This window comes from Myotis nattereri (genome assembly GCF_964212035.1).
Source record: "Myotis nattereri genome assembly, chromosome: 12".
Classification (NCBI taxonomy): Eukaryota; Metazoa; Chordata; class Mammalia; order Chiroptera; family Vespertilionidae; genus Myotis; species Myotis nattereri.
The window spans coordinates 63,691,288-63,710,356 of record NC_138087.1 but is presented as its reverse complement, the minus strand read 5'-3'; the positions used below and the strand labels follow the sequence as shown (position 1 = coordinate 63,710,356).

The window sequence follows — 19,069 nt, the reverse complement described above, 5'->3', positions numbered from 1 at the left end:
AGTAGTACGATGAGATGACACTGGAAGCCATTGAGAAGGAAACGTATTTTCCACATTAGTAATGGAAACACAAGAATAAAGTCTCGTTTAGATTGGTTTCAAAGTATATTTTCCCCTGATTTAAAAACATGCTATTCTGCCCTAACTGGTTTGGCTCAGTGGATAGAGCGTCAGCCTGGGGACTGAAGGGTCCCAGGTTCGATTCTGGTTACGGGCATGTACCTTAGTTGCAGGCACCTCCCCAGTAGGGGATGTACAGGAGAAAGCTGATCGATGTTTCTAACTCTCTATCCCTCTCCCTTCCTCACTGTAAAAAATCAATAAAATATATTTTTTAAAAATGCTATTCTGCCCATTGCTTATTAACAGATAATATTTGAACATGTGATCTGTTATTCTTTTACGATTTGCTGGATTATGAGTTCCTGTCCCCTGGAGCTAGGCTGCTAATGTCAGTGGCCTGCTTCTTTGGACTTGCGTAGATCCCTGTTATTTGGACCTCTGAATGCTCGCCCTGTCCCTGGGTAGATGGACACTTGAAACCTTGGATACTCTTTCCTTTCTTGTTTATAGTTCTTGGGCCCCAAGATTATGTTCCTTTGTCTATATGTCTATTTTTAGCTGGGACTTTTTGCCAGTACCATGACTTTGTCTAGATTCTCAGTCCTGGAGTTTTTCTGTCTAGTTTGTCATCCTTCTGCCCAAACCCTTGGGGTTTTTGCCGTGCAGGTGGATATCACTAAGACAGAAGTCGTCAGAATGCCTGTTTGAATAAGATCAGTTTCCTAATCTTGCCTCGATAGTTTTCAGGTACTCTGTGTTGATTTTCTGTGTACTCTCATTTCTTTCTATTATTTACATCCTTTATTGTTTAAAGTATTACGTAAGTCTCCTTTCCCCCAGTGACCTCTCCCCGGCTGCTCCCACCCCCAGCATGTGTGCCCTTCTTTTCATTCCTTTATGAAGTTCAGGCACTCTAAAAACTTACTAGCTAGGATGAGATTGCATAGTCTTCTTTGATTTAGCTATGACTCACTGAATATTTACTGTGTGTTTTAGTGACATCAGCAAGTTGGAGAAAGAGTTAGTATTTGTAAAGGTTAAATTTATTGGATATGTGTAGTCCATTTGGACCTGAAATTTATTCGCTTGGCCGAATTCTATGTTAATCACATTGAGTATTGGCCTAAAAGTAAGGCCCCAGCTATATGAGTGTGGGTGTATGATTTGTTAACTAGGAATGGTCAGTGTTCTTAATTGTGGACAATGGAATCTATGCTAGCTAGTCTAAATAGAAAGAAGTTCTGATTGGCATATAGAATGTTTGCATATAGAATTTTTGGAAAGACCAGACGATTAAGCTTACCATAGATGTAACACAGGCAGAAATAACGCAACCAGGAGAAATGCTCATTGACACCCAAGGACTGTTTGAGTAGAAGTGCCATCCTGCTGCTGCCTGCCACAAAGTTAAAGGTCAGATAGCAGAACCTCTGGAACTTCTGTTAAGTCCCTGTGGATAAGCCATGTATGCCTCTGTGACTGTGTTTGACATGCATGTGGCTTCCAAATTAAAGTGAGTTGCTTTGGTCTTCAAAGTCTTACACAAGTGTGCCTGCATGGTAGAAACTGCATCACATATGGGACCTTAGCTGCAAGGGAGTCCAAGAAATATAGTCTTTAGTTTTCTAGTCTCTACAGTGCAGGAAAGTATGCTAGAATCTGGTATTGTGTAAACTAATCTGTGTTGTCTGCCATAACAGATTAAAGGCTGACAATTACAGACAGACCTCATTGGCCAGTAAACCTTTTTAGTCTATTGCAAATTTAATCTTGATGTACTACCTGTTAGGAACTTAACATGGGCATATATAACATGAGACAGAGTAATGATATTCTTTTAGATTTTTAAGTGGTGAATTTTGACTACTGAATTATGTGCTATATATCTACACTAATAAAAGAGAAAAATGGTAATTGGCGTACGGTGATCCCTTTTTCATTGGCTAATCAGGGCTATATGCAAATTAACTGCCAACTAAGATTGGCAGTTAACTGCCAACTAAGATTGGCAGTTAACTGCCAACTAAGATTGGCAGTTAACTGCCAACAAGATGGCGGCTAATTTGCATATGTAGGCACAATGCAGGGAGGTGAAAGGGAAAGCAGGAAGAAGCCCCCTGCCACTGACAGTGATCGGAAACCCAGGGGGGAGCTAAGAGCTGGGGGGCAGGGCAAAGGCGGCCCTGGGGCCGCCTTTGTCCTGCCCCCCAGCCATGATCGGAGAATCAGGCGCCTTTGCCGCCCTGGCCAGTGATAGCAGGAAGTAGGGGTGGAGCCAGCGATGGGAGCTGGGCACGGTCGAAGCTGGCAGTCCCAGGAGCTAGGGGTCCCTTGCCTGGGCCTCAAGCGAAGCCCACGATCGCGGCGCCCCCCGCTGCCACTGCAGGTCCCCGCTGCCCGGGCCGGACGCCTAGGCCAGAGGTGTCAGGCCTGGGCAGGGGCGGAGCCTGCAACCGCGGGGAGCTGGGGGTCCCCTGCCCAGGCCTGACAACTCTGCCGGAGGCCTCAGGCCTGGTCAAGGGGCCGATCTGGTGATTGGTGATTGGAGGGTGATGAGGGTCAACTCCTCTGGCCGAGGCATCAGGCCTGGGTGGGGGGCGGAGCCGGGGATTGGGGGGATATGATGGTCCCCTTGCCCAGGCCTGAAGCCTGGGTCAGAGGCGTCAGGCTTGGGCGGGGGGTGGAGCAAGCGATCAGAGGGAGATGGGGGTCCCCTGTCCAGGCATGATTCCTGGGCCAGAGGCCTCAGGCCTGGGCGGGGGCCAGAGCCAGTGATCGGGGGGAGATGGGGGTCCCCTGTCCAAGCCTGACACCTCTGGTGGAGGCGTCAGGCCTGGGCAAGGGGCCGATCAAGCGATCGGAGGGTGATGGGGGTCAACGCCTGAGGGCTCCCAGTATGTGAGAGGGGGCAGGCTGGGCTGAGGGACACTCTCCCCCCCCCCCCCCCCAGTGCACGAATTTCGTGCACCGGGCCCCTAGTATATGTGTGTGTGTGTGTGTGTGTGTGTGTGTGTGTGTGTGTGTGTATATATATATATATATATATATATATATATATATATATATATATGTATGTAGTTTTGCATAATGCCCATACATTTGCATATTCATTTGTGGAATGTTATAATTGAGAGCATCAAGTATGGACTGTGCCATATTGTACTCCGAGCTAGTAATATAAAAGAGAGTGAGACAGTCTGTGTTCAGGAAGCTCACAGACTTGGCAGTATTTTTCAACAGAGATGTGCATTAAAATTTACCTGTGAAGTTAAAAAAACTACCTGCCACAGGTATCAATCATCAGCATGAAGTTCCCCAATGAGAAAGATAGAGTCCAGGAACCTGCATTTTTAGCAGACTTTCCTGTTGATTATTAAGTATTCTCCCTTGGCAAATAACCACTGGTCTGGTGGGTCATTAATAACCATTTTGTTTTGCCTGGCCTGCGTGACTCGGTGATTGAGCGTTGACCTATGAACTAGGAGTCACGGTTCAATTCCTGGTCAGGGCACATGTGTGGGGCGTGCAGAAGGCAGTAGGTGAATGATTCTCTCTCATCATGGTTATTTCTTTGTCTCTCTCCCTCCCCCTTCCTCTCTGAAATCAATAAAAATATATATTAAAAATATTCTTTTTTATTGCTAGTGAAAATTTTTAGGACTACTGTGTTTCAGTTTGTAAGTTATTTCTCACTTTGTTCATTTGCTTTAAAAAGTTTTAAAAATGCATCTTGTTTTACAGGGGCAGAGTTGCCAGGGCAAGTTATCTCCATGGCTGCTTCTACTCTGGCAACCTTGGCCATCTCTATCACAGGGTACGAATCAAGCACTGAAGACCAGCCCTCTACTCAGCCTGCAGGTGACTGACCTTATGAAGGAACTAGTGGCCTGGTGCATGAATTAGTGCACATTAAGAGGAAATTAGTAGAGGAAATATTTTCATATTGCTATTCACCCTTTCTCTATAATAGAAGTGTCAACCAAATTCATGATCAACAATGACAGATGGAAACACATGCATGTGATTGGCACCAGCGAGAGCTTTGTATATATAATGCATGGGCAAGTCAACTTAGCCTTTTAAGGATATAGAACAAACTTGCTTAATTAGACCTGTTTTCTGATTAAGCTAAACCCTTTTCAGCCCAGTGAAGCACCTCAACTTCTCTTTCTGGTAATTGTCAGCAACACATCAGTAAATATCAACGGAAGCAGATTATTATTGTAGATCACGAAGGGAGAACAAAGGGTAAAATATTTAACTGCAGCCGTGTTTGACTATATTCTGCACAGTGAGAAAACCTGAAGTCATTTTCAAGGTCCACCATTTCTTCTTTTCAGTCGGGTCAAGTTCCTAAACTTTCTAAATCTCTGTTTCTGGCTAATGAAAAGAAAATAGGATTCCACCAAGTTTCCTATCTACCTACTTCAGGACTTCTGTGAGGATCAAATGAGATGAGGCACGGGAAAACACTTCACAGATGTTTCGTTAAAGTGTAAAATGTTCCCCCCTGGCTAAAGTGTTCCTGGGCTGAAGAAACTGCAAGGAGGCTAGTTGTCGCTAGGGAGAGGAAGCTGGGCGTTGCTACGTGACATCATTACCCAGATGGAGGGAAGGACACTTAGCATATTATCCTTTTATATAGATGCCTTCAAAATTATTCTGGAAAATGAAATATACATAGAATATAAAATTAAGGAAGACACTAGCATTATAAAATGCTACCTACTGGTCCTTCATTTTTCTCTCTGATTCCTATTTTTACATCCGCACCCCCGCCCCCATCTTTGTTCTCACGTGTCACTTTTTTAATATATTTAATTATTTACTTTCTTAGGTTTCTTGATTCTTCATTTTGTACCATTTCTCCGGCATTTCTTTCTTCTCAACATTTGCTTTGAATGCCTCATGCTCTTAATATTTTGGCCATTTCCCTTAAAACAGACCCCTGTGGTTGTTCTGAGTTCAGTACTCCCGAGAGACCCAGCTGGTAGGTTTATATGAGCTTTAAAGTCACCATGCTCACGTGGAGGTCAGGAATGTGAAAGGCCACCCTGCCTGTGCCTGGGCCCATGAGAGCCAGAGGTTTGGGAGTTGAGGGATATTCTTAGTGAGCTTTTCTTGAAGAATTGACTTTAGAAAAGCCTGGAATGAAGGGGTCAGCTAAGAAAAAGGCATTTGGGATAGTAAGACAACTTATTTTTCTTGCACATTGAATCATGTTTTCAAAGAGAAGATGGTGTTTTGATTACGGACTTATTATTCTGTCTGCCACATCCACCAACATGAAGTTTCCAAATTAGAAAGATACTCAGAGAGCATAGTCAAACAGAAGCATATGATAACTAGCTTTGGCGTTAGCCCCAAACCTCAGGGTAGAATGTTAGTTCTGTGAGGTGGGCTGGCTTACGATGGTGCTGTTTCTGTCAGTGGTAAAAATTTTCTCACAACTAAACATTTAGTGTTAAAAGGAGCACTAAGGAAATTATGATAGAGCACTGAGAAGGTTACTGTGTAGTTGCCTATGAAAATTTTGAAATAATAGGCAAGGCATTCTTTCAGTAAATACTTAGTGAATACCTACTATATGTCAGGTACTTTTCTATGTGCTAGGATTTCAGTGGAGGGAGAACAAGACAGACAAGGTGTCAGCTCTCTTGGAGCTGACATTCAGCTGAGGGGAGAATGTGGACAAGGGTAAGTGGAACATGGTACAGCTATGCCACACTGGGAAGACCACGGGGCAGATAGGGCGCTGGGGCTATGGGTGTTCTTGTTTCTTTTCTTTTGCTAGACTTTCTGAAATATGACATACTTTTGTCATTAAATTTTATTCATGGCAGGCAAAATACAAGTTTTAGGATCTTAACGCATTTCCATCATCATGGTATATACTTGTGGTCAGCAAACTGCGGCTCGCGAGCCACATGTGGCTCTTTGGCCCCTTGAGTGTGGCTCTTCCTAAGCCTCAGGAGTACCCTAATTAAGTTAATAACAGTGTACCTACCCATATAGTTTAAGTTTAAAAAATTTGTCTCTCAAAAGAAATTTCAATCGTTATACTGTTGATATTTGGCTCTGTTGACTAATGAATTTGCCGACCACTGGTATATACTAAGTAATACTGCTTTAAGAGTTGTATGATTTCAGATACATATGGTATGTGGTGGTAAAACTAGGAAACAGAAATAATATAACCTTATATTAAAACATAGTAGTTGCCTTATTAGAAAATAGTGCATAATGTGAAATAATTTAATATGATTTCCTTTATTTGAAAATTCCTTAACCCCCAGAAATCTTGTTCTGTGTCTCATTCTAAGAGGAACACATGTTTCAAAGCCCTGGGTTCTTTTTGTAAGAGAGGTTGGCTCCATTTTAGTTGAAATGACAATGAAAAGCCACATTCTATCAGAAATATCTATATAAGTGCATCTAATATCAAGTTATATTAAAAGAGGACATTTTAAATGTAGGGTTTATATACGTTAATGTTTGCTGCTTCATATGGTTTGAATAATTTTCATGGATTAATTATAATTCTCAGCTATTTTGCTATATTTTTCTTTAGTTTTTTAAATGGTATCTATATTAATAAAGATATATCATAAAAAGCTTAAACAGTATAAAGTACCCCCCCCGAAATTTTTTTAATTAATTTCCCTAGCTGTAAACACTGTCGGTATTGTTAATTCATCACATGTTTTTCAGTGCTTATGCAAACATACATCGAAATCTTTTTTTTTTGACCCAATGTAATCATACTGTTAGTCTATTTTGAAGGCTTAAAATAGAGTAGCTTAGCCAGTTACTCTGTATTACTGTTCACTGATGTGGACTATATGGTGGGTAATTCTTTTTTCTTTCTCTCTTCAGAAACCATGAACAGAGGCGAACCCCCTCCAACATTGTCCTCATCTTCGCCCTCTTCCCCTTCGCCCACGCTGCGCAGGCAAAGGCCTGAGATCGGAGCGTTCCCCAGAAAGAAGAAAACTAGCGATTTCTACTTCGTGACCCTCGTCTGGGCCATCATTGCCGTCCAGCTCTGGTTGAACCTGTGGATCGTGCAGCTGCTGCCAGTGCCCATTGCAGGTGACCGTTTATTAACATCTTATTGTTGAAATGGTTTCCTTTTAGATTTTAATACTTGGGATCATTTTACTCTCTTTTTAAATTAAATGATCATATGTCTGCATTTAAATAAGCATTATTTTGGAAATTTGTTACTTGATTCCTCTCTAATATTTCTTTTTTCTGTAGAGGAGAATGTTAGCAATCTAGGTTTCGGGGTTTATGATTGAATTTTGAGAGCTGCTCTTAGTGAAGTGCATTTTACATTGCATTTTTAATTCAGTGAAAATGTGGGTTTTGAAAACTATAATGTATGCAAAATCATGATTTGTTTTTATTTGACAGAAAATTAAGTTATATGTACATGTCATATGTTTTGTATCAAAATGGAATCCTACGGCTTTTCATAAATCATTAAAGCTGGATCTTTGTACCTGAATACCATGATTAAAAGACACCTTAGAGAGGACACACAATAGAGGTGGGCCTTAAATTACCATGGTATTCAGGTACAAAGACCTATTTTAATGATTTATGAAAAGCCATAGGATTCCATTTTGATATGATCCATGTCCTATATGTGTACATAGAATTTAATTTTTTGTCAAACAAAAATAAAGCCTTCTAGTCCCACTACCTTCTTGGTTGGCCTTTATGGGAAGCTTGCCCCTGCGCGAAGAGCCGCTGCATTGCCTAACTGCAGAGGGCACATTCGTATTGTGGTCTGTGAATGGTCCCCAGCCTCGGGCCGTTTGTAGCAGCTCTGCTTGTACCTAACCTGCTTCTCTTCTGAATCCTGGTGAAAGATTCAGATGAGTAGCACAACATCACTTAAAGAAATAGGAACATAAACGAAAACGTTACCTGAAGTGGTATAAAATCATGATGCGGGCGGAATACCTTTACTTTTCTGGTCACTAAACAAAAAATCTAAGGAGAAGAACAAAATTTGGCAACAGCAAGTATAATAGCCAAGGAGATTAGAACATGTCAGGGGTTAGTATTCTTTACCCCAGAAGGGGTATGGTATGAGGGGCCTGGGTCATAGTCGCTGAAATCTTCATGATCAAAATAGGCTGTAAAATAATCCCTGACTCCTCGGGGATTCAGACTCCACAAAGAAGGTGGTATGTGTGGGAGCAAGTGGGGATTGTGTGAAAAGTTGCTTGTCCCAATACCATCATTTTGGAATACCTTGAACTTTCTTCCCTCCTCTCCTTTTTTAAATTGATCTTGCCTTAAATACTAGCTCTACTGTTTTAAAAAGGTCACATGGAACTAAGGGACCTTTTTCTGTGATAACCTTGTAATCTGCATTTTGTTCATACATGTATTTCTTTTCTTTATAGTCTGGATACTCAAAAAGCTCGTCATTCACTTTGGAGTTGTGGACTTCCTGGAGAAGCGCTGCTCCGTGTGGTGGCAGGTCATGGAGCGCTTCCTGAAGGACCGACAGGAAGCGCTGGCGCCATGGCCAATTGTCGGACTTGGGAAATTCTTGTTAAAAGTTGATAGCAAGGTAATATATTTTGAGAACTTGGGCTGTTTTAGTGGAATTTATCCATTTCATTGTCTGAAATATTCCATTTTATGGTGTTTATACTGGAATTTAAATATCATTCTGTGGTGGAATTTAAAGTTTAGAATTATGGTTTATATAAGGATAGGATATAAAAGACCAAATTGAAATCCAGAGGGTTAAGTGACTTGCCTAAAAAATTATAGCCAGGTAGTGGCTCAGTTTAGTGATTATTTTTACAGTAATTCCCGTGTGTCAGATATTGTGCTAAGTCCTCGGGAAAAAACAGATGAATCAACAGAAAACTAGATGCAGAATTTCTGTGTAGGGAGAGACAGCGGTCCATTAAAATGTAGAGATAGTGGTTAGAGTCAGAGGTTTAGTGGTTCAGAGCATGGACTCTGAGTCCAAATTCTGGTTTCAGATCCCAGTTCAGCTACTTATTAGCTGTGTGACCTTGGATGAGGTTCTTAACCTTCCTGTGCGTTTGTTTCCTTATCAATACAATGAGTGTACGAGCATGTACCGCATAGAGTGGTTTGTACTAAATGAGTTAATACATGTACACAGTCAGAGCCTGGTACACAGTAACCTCTATGCAAGTGTTAGTCGTTCTGATTTGTGGAGGAAAATGTGTACAGGATATAGTGATAGTACTCAGCAAAAAAGTGACTCAGTGTTGGTGAGGTAGTGGGAGAGGGGCGGTTTTGTAGAGGAGGTGATGCCAGGGCAAATTCTGACGCACGCGTAGGAGGAGACGCGGCAAGAACAGCACATGGATGGACAGTGCAAAAGCACAGAGACTTCCACAGCATGAATTCTCAGAGAATGCCAAGGAACTGGTCATGGCTGGGCTTTGTGAAACGGTGCTTAGTGGGAGGGAAGCCTGGAGGTCAGGTGGGACTGGATCGGGAAGGTCTTTTTGTGTGCTCTGTTGTGCGAGCTCAACTCTATCACAGAAGCTAGTAACTACTTCCTTTAACAGGTATATTCATGACTTAGGTTGAGAAATGCTGTTAAGTGAAACCAGCGTAGGTATTGGTGAGAATAATAACTGGAGTGTGTCAAGGGGGAGGAAGTGAATCTTTTAAATGCTTATTGAAATATCCAGGGTCAAAGGAGAAGCAGCGGATATATTTTCTTGCATAGTGCCTGGCTGTCTTCCAGAAAGTTTGCCAGTTTTAATTCCCACCAGTGCACCATGTGAAAATACGTATTTCCTTGAGCCCTTGCCATGGAATATTATAGTGCAACAAAAAGGACTTTTTATTTTTATAAAAAGAAGTATCTCACTGTTGTTTTAATTTGAAATTTTAAAAATTAAAAATGAGGCTGACCATCCTTTTCCATACTTACTGGATATTTATATTTTTCTTTTGTAATTTGCCTATTTGTGTTACTAATTTTTTTTCAACTTTTTAAGAACGAGTCTAAGACTTTGCATAAATTTCTGCATATTTATCACATCTCCCTTGTGTTAGGGTGAAGCTTTATCTTATGAGAACAGATTCAGCACGTCCAACTGTGTAAAGAGGGTATCTTATTTTCAGTTAATGCTTTGTCTTTCCACTGTCAGGATAGAGACTAAATACTATTTTCAGCATTCTAATGTACTTGTATTTGAACCCTTTATTTAGGAAAACTGTACAGTTGTGTCAGTTGAAGTTCCAGGCATCTAAAAGTATTTGTTATGGGTAGCTTTGTAAAAATTTGTCATTTTTATTCTAACTTGTTTGCCGATCTGTTTTTCTTAGGGAACAGAGACAGTAAAATGAATAAAACTGGCTTTTTCTGCTGTACAACAATCAGAATAAATGGCTATTGCAAACTGAATATTTGTTTAATTATAATTGATGCCAAATTTATGTTCTGTCTAGTATAATAATATGTATGGGCTGTTGCTTTGGGGAGTAAATCTATTTTTCATGTTTCTATTAATTTTAATTGATTGGACCAGTGTTTCTGAAATGATTCATCTACAGAGGATTGTTTGGAGAATACCTAAACGTGCTTTGGGTATACTTCAGGGAAAACGCTGCAAAGAGCATTTACAGTCACTGATGAAATTACACTTTTTATTAGCCTTTATACTTCTTATAGCACTAATAATGCTCTAAATTCTGTCTTTACCGATTTTTAGGTTATGTGTCCACTAACTAGCATTAGTTACTATAGTGCTAAATATTGTGAGGTTTGGATGAAGTAACATTTATGTGAAAAAAAAAAAGCAAGGTAATACTTTTGCTTTTTTTTGTAGAAAAATGTGTGCCTAAGAAATTGGGGTGGAAGGAAATATACCATATAGTAACAGAATCTTAGTATGGCCTGCTGTTAGCCAGGTGTCCTCTATTCCAAATGAGCACTAGAATGTTTTTTCTCTTTAAAACATGTGAAATAACTAATACTATAAAACTGCAACTACAGAGTTCAATAAAAATGTACTATGGGAACATAAATTGGTTTATACAGGGACTAAAAATCCTTTTGGGGCGTGGTATGTGAAAGGATCTTAATTATTACTCTCATCTTTGGAATTTGGTGTGGCTATTTAGGGCTACAAGCTTTCAGCTTATTTTATGTATTTTTAATTGTTGAGTTGCCAGCAAAGCTTGTGCTTATCATCATCACTATAATCATTGTATATCTTAAAGGAATACTACATTCACTTGATTTATATCTTTGTAATGCAATGCAGTTTTTTTTTCCTTTCTAGTTTTTCTTTTGTTTGGGATAATTTCCTCCCCATGCTCTCAGTGACTTTCTTTTCTTCTCATACTGTTATTGCATTCTCTAATGATATTCCACTGTTCTTCTCTTTCTCACCTTCCTCCCCATCCCCAAGCTCTGGCACTGGCTAAATAAGAAGGTAAATGAACACACGGATGTTGGTTTTTGCTGTTCAGTTCTGTAACTTCTCTCTGTATCTCTGTTCTCACTTTTTCTGTCCGTATGTCAAACTAAGTTTTTGTTATTAAACTTCTAATGATAAGCTATGGAAGGTCATGAAGCATTGAGACTGTCCCAGTACAATTTGCTAAAAACCCAAAGCTATTTTATTGAGGATATTGGTAGTGTCTCCTTGCTCAAGTGTGTGTAAAAGTTCTGTCTTGTAGTCCTTTTGTCCACTGTGATTTCCATTCCTTTTTCAGCCCTATAATGTGGCTTAGCCTGATACTCTAGTCTCCTTTGATGTGTGAGGGCACATAGGCAATAAGTTACTAAAAAGGAAAGAGAATTCTTTGTTGCTAATTTTTCAATAAGTGACACAGGAAGATTTCAGAAGATAAATCTGTGAAGTATTTGTGTAATTCCCTAGATTGGTAATTTTAGGTTTTGACTAGTATTCCAAAATTTTATATTTAACTTAAAAAAGATGGTAGTCATGTTCTGTGAAGTCTAATTTCATGTTTCCCAAGATATAGTTTGTGTCTGTGATAAATGGTTTCCATGACTGGCTTGGGATTCTAAAGGTACATTTTTTAAAGACTTTAATAACTTTAATAACTCCAGATATATTAGGAGAGCTATACCTCTAACAAAGTCTGCATAAGTAGTTCTAGATATAATTTCATTCAATACTTAGGACAGATAGCAAAAGGTGACATCATTTACATGTATTATGTTTAAACACAATAAGACTAAAAGTTTTTAGTGGAAATATTGTTACAGTCTTTAAGAAAGATGTGGTACTTGGAAATAGGTCCGAATGACACTTTTATATGTAGAGATTAGGGTTTCAATTTGTTGAAACGGGAAAGGGGAGACTTTTGACCTAAATTTTGGATTGAGAATAAACATTGTGTGGAGTATAAATAGATACACACCACAACTGCACGTATATCTACACAAATAAACACACACACACACGTATGGATGCATATACCTGTTTCCTACAAAACTAGTGTAAGTAAATGAGTATAATCCTTGGCAGATGATAGTGCTTCAGACATATGTCACATTTTCTTATTTTGATCAAAGCAGTGGTTTAAATGTATTTTCCTAATTTGTATATGTACAGGGTGTCCCCCAAAAATGTGTATGTACTTTAACATCTGATAGCTCAACTTTGAAAATGAAATGTATTTTACTAGACATTGCCTTTATAATTATTCAAAGTGTGTGTATACATTTGTTGGGGACAACCTATATATTGAAAGGAAATTTTCCTCAAAAGACGAAAGGAGACCTAAAGTCATTAGGTTTGATTTAAAGTTAAAGTTAGATTACATAATTCATGAGCCAAATTCTAGCTGATGAGTGAGTTTTAAAAGATTCCTAAGAGATTAAGTAGCTTTTGTCTTTTCCTTGCTGATGCCATGTAGCATAGATAAAAGCATTGGTGTGGAGCTGGAGTAACTGCTTGCAGTTCTGAGAGTGTGTGCTCCAGGAAAGCACTCAAATAAGTTGAAGATCATTTCATTACATTACATCCAAGGTCAGAAATTGCAGCATTGGGTATTTAGTATTCCGAGCTCGAGTGGAGTGAATTAGGAAAATGAGAAGTGAGGGTGAAAGAGGACAAATCTTACTGTTAACTAAAATTGCAACCGATTTCTCAAGGCTTCATTTAGTTAAAGAAAGCATCATAAAAACCTACATTCATGATAGAATAGAAACGTAAGTAGTGGCAGGACACTTCTTAGTAGCTTGATAAATAAGGCCAGTGAGTTTAGAAATTTGAGTGTCTTTGATATAACTATAAATTCACCAACATCTCTACAGTTTTACACTTGAAACACCCAGAATGTCACTTAAAGTTTTTTTTCTCTTCCCCTTTTAGAAAATAAAGTTTAGCCACTAAAATGATTTCTCAAAGCCTAGAAGCCTGTCCGTGGGCAAGGCAGTGGTGACCGGGTGTGGTTTCCTTTGCCCCACGTGGAGCAGGGGCAGGTCAGCCTCATGGGACAGCGCCTCTAACATTCCTTCAGGCTGCTCCTCCACCTGCGCCTTCTCCGGGCTTCCTCTGCGGGTTTCTCCTCCTGTGTCTGAGTTTCTGTTTCCTTGTGAGTCTTGCCCCATTCATTCACTCTTTCAGGGAACGCTTTTCCTTCGTGTAAGTTTCATATCCGTTTTGTTTTTTCTCTTCTGGGTCTCTGTTCTATGTACCGACCCCTCTCCACATGTGTTTCTTCTTTTTCTTGACTTTTCTTTCTTTATTTTTGTTTATTTTTCTAGGCCTATCCCGAGGATATGTTTCTTTAATTGATGAGAGAGAGAGAGAGAGAGAGAGAGAGAGAGAGAGAGAGAGAGAGAGAGAGAGAGAGAGAGAAAGGTGAGAGAGAAACATCAATTGGTTGCCTCTTGTATGCGCCCTGACTGGAATCAAACCCGAAATCTTGTGGTGTATCGGATAACACTCCAACCAACTGAGCCACCTGGCCAGGGCTTCTCTCTCTCTTTTGCTGTCTCTTTTTGTCCTGTGTTTTGTTTTGTTTTTAAATCTAATCTTAACCACCCATAATGTGAATAGAAGCTCCTCCAACTTCTTTTAGCTTATGAATTGAGGTTCCTAAATGGTTTTATTTTAAATTTTGAATGAAACAGATAACCCTTACTGTTATTCCTTGAATATAACTTTTTATTTAGGTAACCCTTAGTATGGATTTTTTCCCACCCTTAGTTATACAGCTTGTGATAGGAAAATTCTACCCTGGTTGAAAAATATAACATTTAATTTTGTAATGTTGATGTACATAATGTGTTTGTGAATATTCCATGGTTTATGTGTTAAAAATACCCAGACATAAATTCATGTATTTATTTATGTATTTATTTATTTTAATATATTTTTATTGATTTCAGAGAGCAAGAGAGAGGGAGAGAGAGAGAGAAACATCAGTGATGAGAGAGAATCATTGATGGACTGCTTCCTGCACACCCCCTACTGGGGATCGAGCCCACAACCCAGGCATGTGCCCTTGACCGAATCGAACCTGGGACCCTCCAGTCCACAGGCTGATGCTCTATCCACTGAACCAAACCAACTAGGGTTAAATTTAGATATTTATACTTTGTAAACAGAACATCATTTATGTTTAAAAATACATTTTAGGATATGACTTTTCTAAAAAAAAATGGAGGCTCTCAAGTTATTTTCAGAAATTATAATTTGTGAATACAAATCTGGTCTTATTTCTGAAATTATTTATGCTTGCCTTTTTAGGTATATATTAACTGAGCACTGTTAGGTTTGGGGGAACAAAGAGGAGTAATACAACACTAGCCCTTTATTCAGGAAGTTGTCTCAAGAACTATGTGTAGAGTTGGTTTCTGATTGTGAAACTCTTCAGTTTCATTGATTTTAGAACTTATATTCAAAATATGACATTGACCTTCCATATCTTAGAAACCTGTTACTATTTTTTTTTTAATCTCTGCATTGTCTTCCATGCTTTGGTGGCATGCACTGAAAATTAACTCTTCTGTTTGAAGCTGTAACAGTCAAGATAGAAGATGAACTTTTTATCTTTGAGTTTACTGTAGCATTGATCTCTTCGTGACAGGATTCTTCATGAAAGATAAAGGGAATGCAAGCTTGTGAGCCTTGAATGGAAATTAATTTTTTAGAATCATGTTATTTTGTGTTGTTTTTAATAACCATTCTTTGCTTTTGGATGTTTAACTCACTGTTTGGAGAGCATATTTCAGGTTTAAGTGAAGAATAACAATCACAACATTGTAGTTCATGTTAGAGTTGAGGGTTGCAATGTGGTGTTTCAGCAGTCACCAGCCTAATTGGTTGTATTTTTGAAATGTTAAATACTAGCTTTGCATGGCAAGAATTCTACATATTTATCGGAATGATATATTCTGAAAATAAAAATTTTTATATGTGGGATTATTTGTGATTGTGGAAAATGAGAAAAGTTAAACTCAAAATAGAATGTCAAATAGCATTGAGGGAGAGCATAATTTTAATTATTGATTTAGGAATAACCACTACATTAATGATTATTTTTTATTTGCAGTCAGTTATAACTTGTCACAAAGCTTGTATTATAAAAAAAGTATAGAAATTTCCAGCAGAATACCAGATTTTTATGAGTATTTTATTATGAATTATTTTAAATAGTAAAAGATGTGAAGAATACCCATGAGACTACCCTCCAACTTCATAAAACATTATTTATATAATTGAAGCCCATTTTGTATCCCTCCCTGACCCTTTCCCCACCCAGAGTAACTATTATTCTGAGATGGGTATTTATCATTACCGTAACATTGGGCTTTTATTATTGGTTTTGTAATCCTACTGATATCAAAAGGAAAACATGTATTGAAAGTAATTCCTATTTTAATTTGCTTCTGTTTTATCTATATATAATTTAGGACCTATTTTTATAAAAGTCACACTTTTTCTAAAGACATCTATATTTGCTAATTGACAGTAAAATTTCAAAAGATTTGAGGTCAGCTAATTGATTATCATTATTTTGTTTAGAAATATATACCAGATTGTCCTATATAATAAAAGGCTAATATGCAAATTGTACCCTCAACCAGGAGTTCAACCGGGACTTCGATCAGGAGGCAGTGAGGGTTGGCCAACCGCTCACAGCCCCTTCCCCCAGCCGGCCCAGCCCAATAGGCCCTGATCAGGGCAGGCTGGCCAGACCCCACCTGTGCACAAATTCATGCACCAGGCCTCTAGTAAATTATAATTTGAAATGTAAATTACCATAATATGACAGTTCAGTCATAATGATTATGTTCACTTTGACTGCTTTTTCTTAGATGTGACAATAAAAAGCTCTTTATATACTAGTAACAGCAATAATTAATACCTAATTTTATAAAGTTGCTTACAGTTTTCACTGCTTTAGTTATTATTCCATAGTTTGCTTTGCAGTGTTGAATATCCTATTTTGTCTTCATTATATTTGAATAAATATGTGTTTTTATTAAGTTGTACTTTACAGCTAAGTAATCCTCTCTTTTATTTCTGTGCAGATTATCATCTGGTTGGAGAAGATGTTAGACAAAATAATTAGCATTTTCATCATATTTTTGTTAGTAATAGGAACCCTTCTTTTAGCCCTACTCCTGACTGCAAAGGTAGAGTACAATAATTACTATTACCACTAGTAAACTCTTAATTGTTAGAAGTGTAGTATGGATAAGAAGCTGATAGACAGTATGGGAAATGTCATTTTGCTTGTAAATATGTATAACTGCTATAACATAATTTGTATTACTGGTTTTGCCATGAATTTTTTTACCTAGTATATTTTTACATGCATTGTTATTTTATTATCATCAGATCCTCAGATGTAAATACAGATAAAAAAATTGAGATACAGAGGGACAAGTGGTTCTTCTGTCAATAGGAAAACTGTAGTCTTATGGCTCCTAATCTAGTTAGTACCCTGTTCACTAGGTCAGAATTTTTTGACTAGCTCCTTCCTTCTTGCCTCATTGGTCTGTCTGCTGATATACCATAGGTCTGTATTTCTCACTCTGCAGGTCCTTCCAGTTTACATTTCCTCTCCCCTTCTTTGTTCAGACTGCTATAACGGAATGCCATAGACTAAGTGGCTCGAACAACAAGGATTTCTTACAGTTGTAGAGGCAGAAGCCCAGATCAGGTGCCAACGTGGTTGAGTTCTTGGTGAAGGCCTTCTTCCTGGTTTGCAGATGGCTGTTCTTTTCTTTGTATTGTTATATGGCAGAGAGAACTGTCATCTGTCTCCTGTACTGTATAAGGGCCATTCATGAAGGGTCCACCCTCATGATCTAATTACTTCCCAGTGGCCCCACCTCTTAACCATCACAATGGAGGTTAGGATTTCAGCAAATGAATTTGGGGGAATGCAGGCATTCAGTTCTTAACACTCCTCTTTCATCTCATCAACGAATATCATTGTCCCAACTAAATGGTATCTATAAAGAGATACATTTTAAATTCAAAGGCATTAAAAGATTTGATAGTAAAGGGATTTTCAAAAAGATACACCATGAGAACTATAAACATAATAAATCTGGTGTGGTTATATTAATATCAAGCAATTAAAACAAGAAATCTCACTACACACAAATAATGATAAAACAGTACTGCAGTAAGATACAACAATTATGAATGTGTATATTCTAACAATAGCTCTAAAATACATGAAGCAAAATATTCAGAATTAGAAGGAGAAATAGACAAATCAAAGATTATAGGTAGGAATTGACTAATACTCCTCTTGCAACAATTGGGAGAATAAATAGGTAGAAAATTAGTAACAATAAACAAGCCTTGAAAAACAGTCAGTATGACCTCTGACAGTAGCAGAATCATGTTCTTTTCAAGTAAATATGGAATACTCACTAGGATAAATCATATGCTCAGCATGCTAATTTAAACAAAGTGAAATCATTTACAGCCTGTTTCCTGACATTGGCTTGTTCCTTTTTTTAATCCCTCATTTTGCTGATTATTGGGCAAGGTAAATTTGGAGTAGTTTCTGTTGTTTTGTTTTTTTTATTACTCAGAAACCTTACTCAATTGCTTATATTTGCCTGTGTATCTTGCATTGTATTATAATTCTTTAATCTCTTGTAGTGTTGATACTGCATATATATATATATATATATATATATATACACACACACACATATATGTGTGTGTGTATGTATGTACATACAGACACATATGCATTATGTGGATTACACATATACTTACACTATACACACGTGAACTATATTTATATATTATTGTATATATGTGTATTTGTATGTATCTATTTACATATTTTTTGCTTAGGTAAATTATTGAGCTTCTTGAAGGCAGGGACCTATTATGTACATTTTATTTTCCATAGTGGGTGTGATAGAATATTATGTAGCAGCTGTTCAATGCATATTTCTAAATTAACTGCAACTAAGATGTATAATTATCTGACTCAAAAATATTGCTCCAGTAATAATTGGGAGAAAAAATAGATAGAAAATTAGAAAAATAAATGTAGAAGGATAAATGTTTAGTTGGCTTTATTTTTTATTGAGATTCTTTTTATCTCATTTGTGATGCAGGTACATCAAGAAAGTGTGCACATGATTGAAGTCACAAGTAGTTTGATTAATGAAACTCTAGCAAATCACCCTGAGTGGGCAAAGTAAGAAAATTGTTTTACAACGACAAAAATAGAGTTGGATGACCTCGGTTCAGTATCTGTTTGCATGAAATAGTCTTCATTGATGCATTGCCTTGGAAGAGAAAAGATAGGGTTTGCCAAAGCTTTGATGAACGCTGTTATTTTTGCAAAAGAATTGCCTGTAATCTGGGAGAGGGGTTGGTGGGGAAGTGCTTAAGATTTTGGAAACAATTTATAGTAAATGATACCTTATATCTGAATTGAGAGTTACACTTCATAGCATGTTTATAATTTACAAAGTCCTTTCACCTGCTTTGGGACCTGTCTTCCTCCCAGTGAC

The 19,069-nt window shown here is 38.1% G+C and overlaps 1 protein-coding gene across 1 annotated transcript in view; it reads left to right on the top strand.

Moving 5' to 3' along the window:
• TMEM245 (transmembrane protein 245) overlaps nucleotides 1-19,069 on the top strand; it is a 64,433-nt gene that overhangs the window by 13,715 nt on the left and 31,649 nt on the right. The window contains exons 4-9 of the mRNA XM_081104105.1: nucleotides 3,805-3,921; nucleotides 6,940-7,155; nucleotides 8,484-8,653; nucleotides 11,496-11,519; nucleotides 16,604-16,708; nucleotides 18,668-18,750. Of these exons, the coding sequence (XP_080960231.1) occupies nucleotides 3,805-3,921; nucleotides 6,940-7,155; nucleotides 8,484-8,653; nucleotides 11,496-11,519; nucleotides 16,604-16,708; nucleotides 18,668-18,750 (715 nt within the window). The remainder of the gene's footprint in view (nucleotides 1-3,804; nucleotides 3,922-6,939; nucleotides 7,156-8,483; nucleotides 8,654-11,495; nucleotides 11,520-16,603; nucleotides 16,709-18,667; nucleotides 18,751-19,069) is intronic.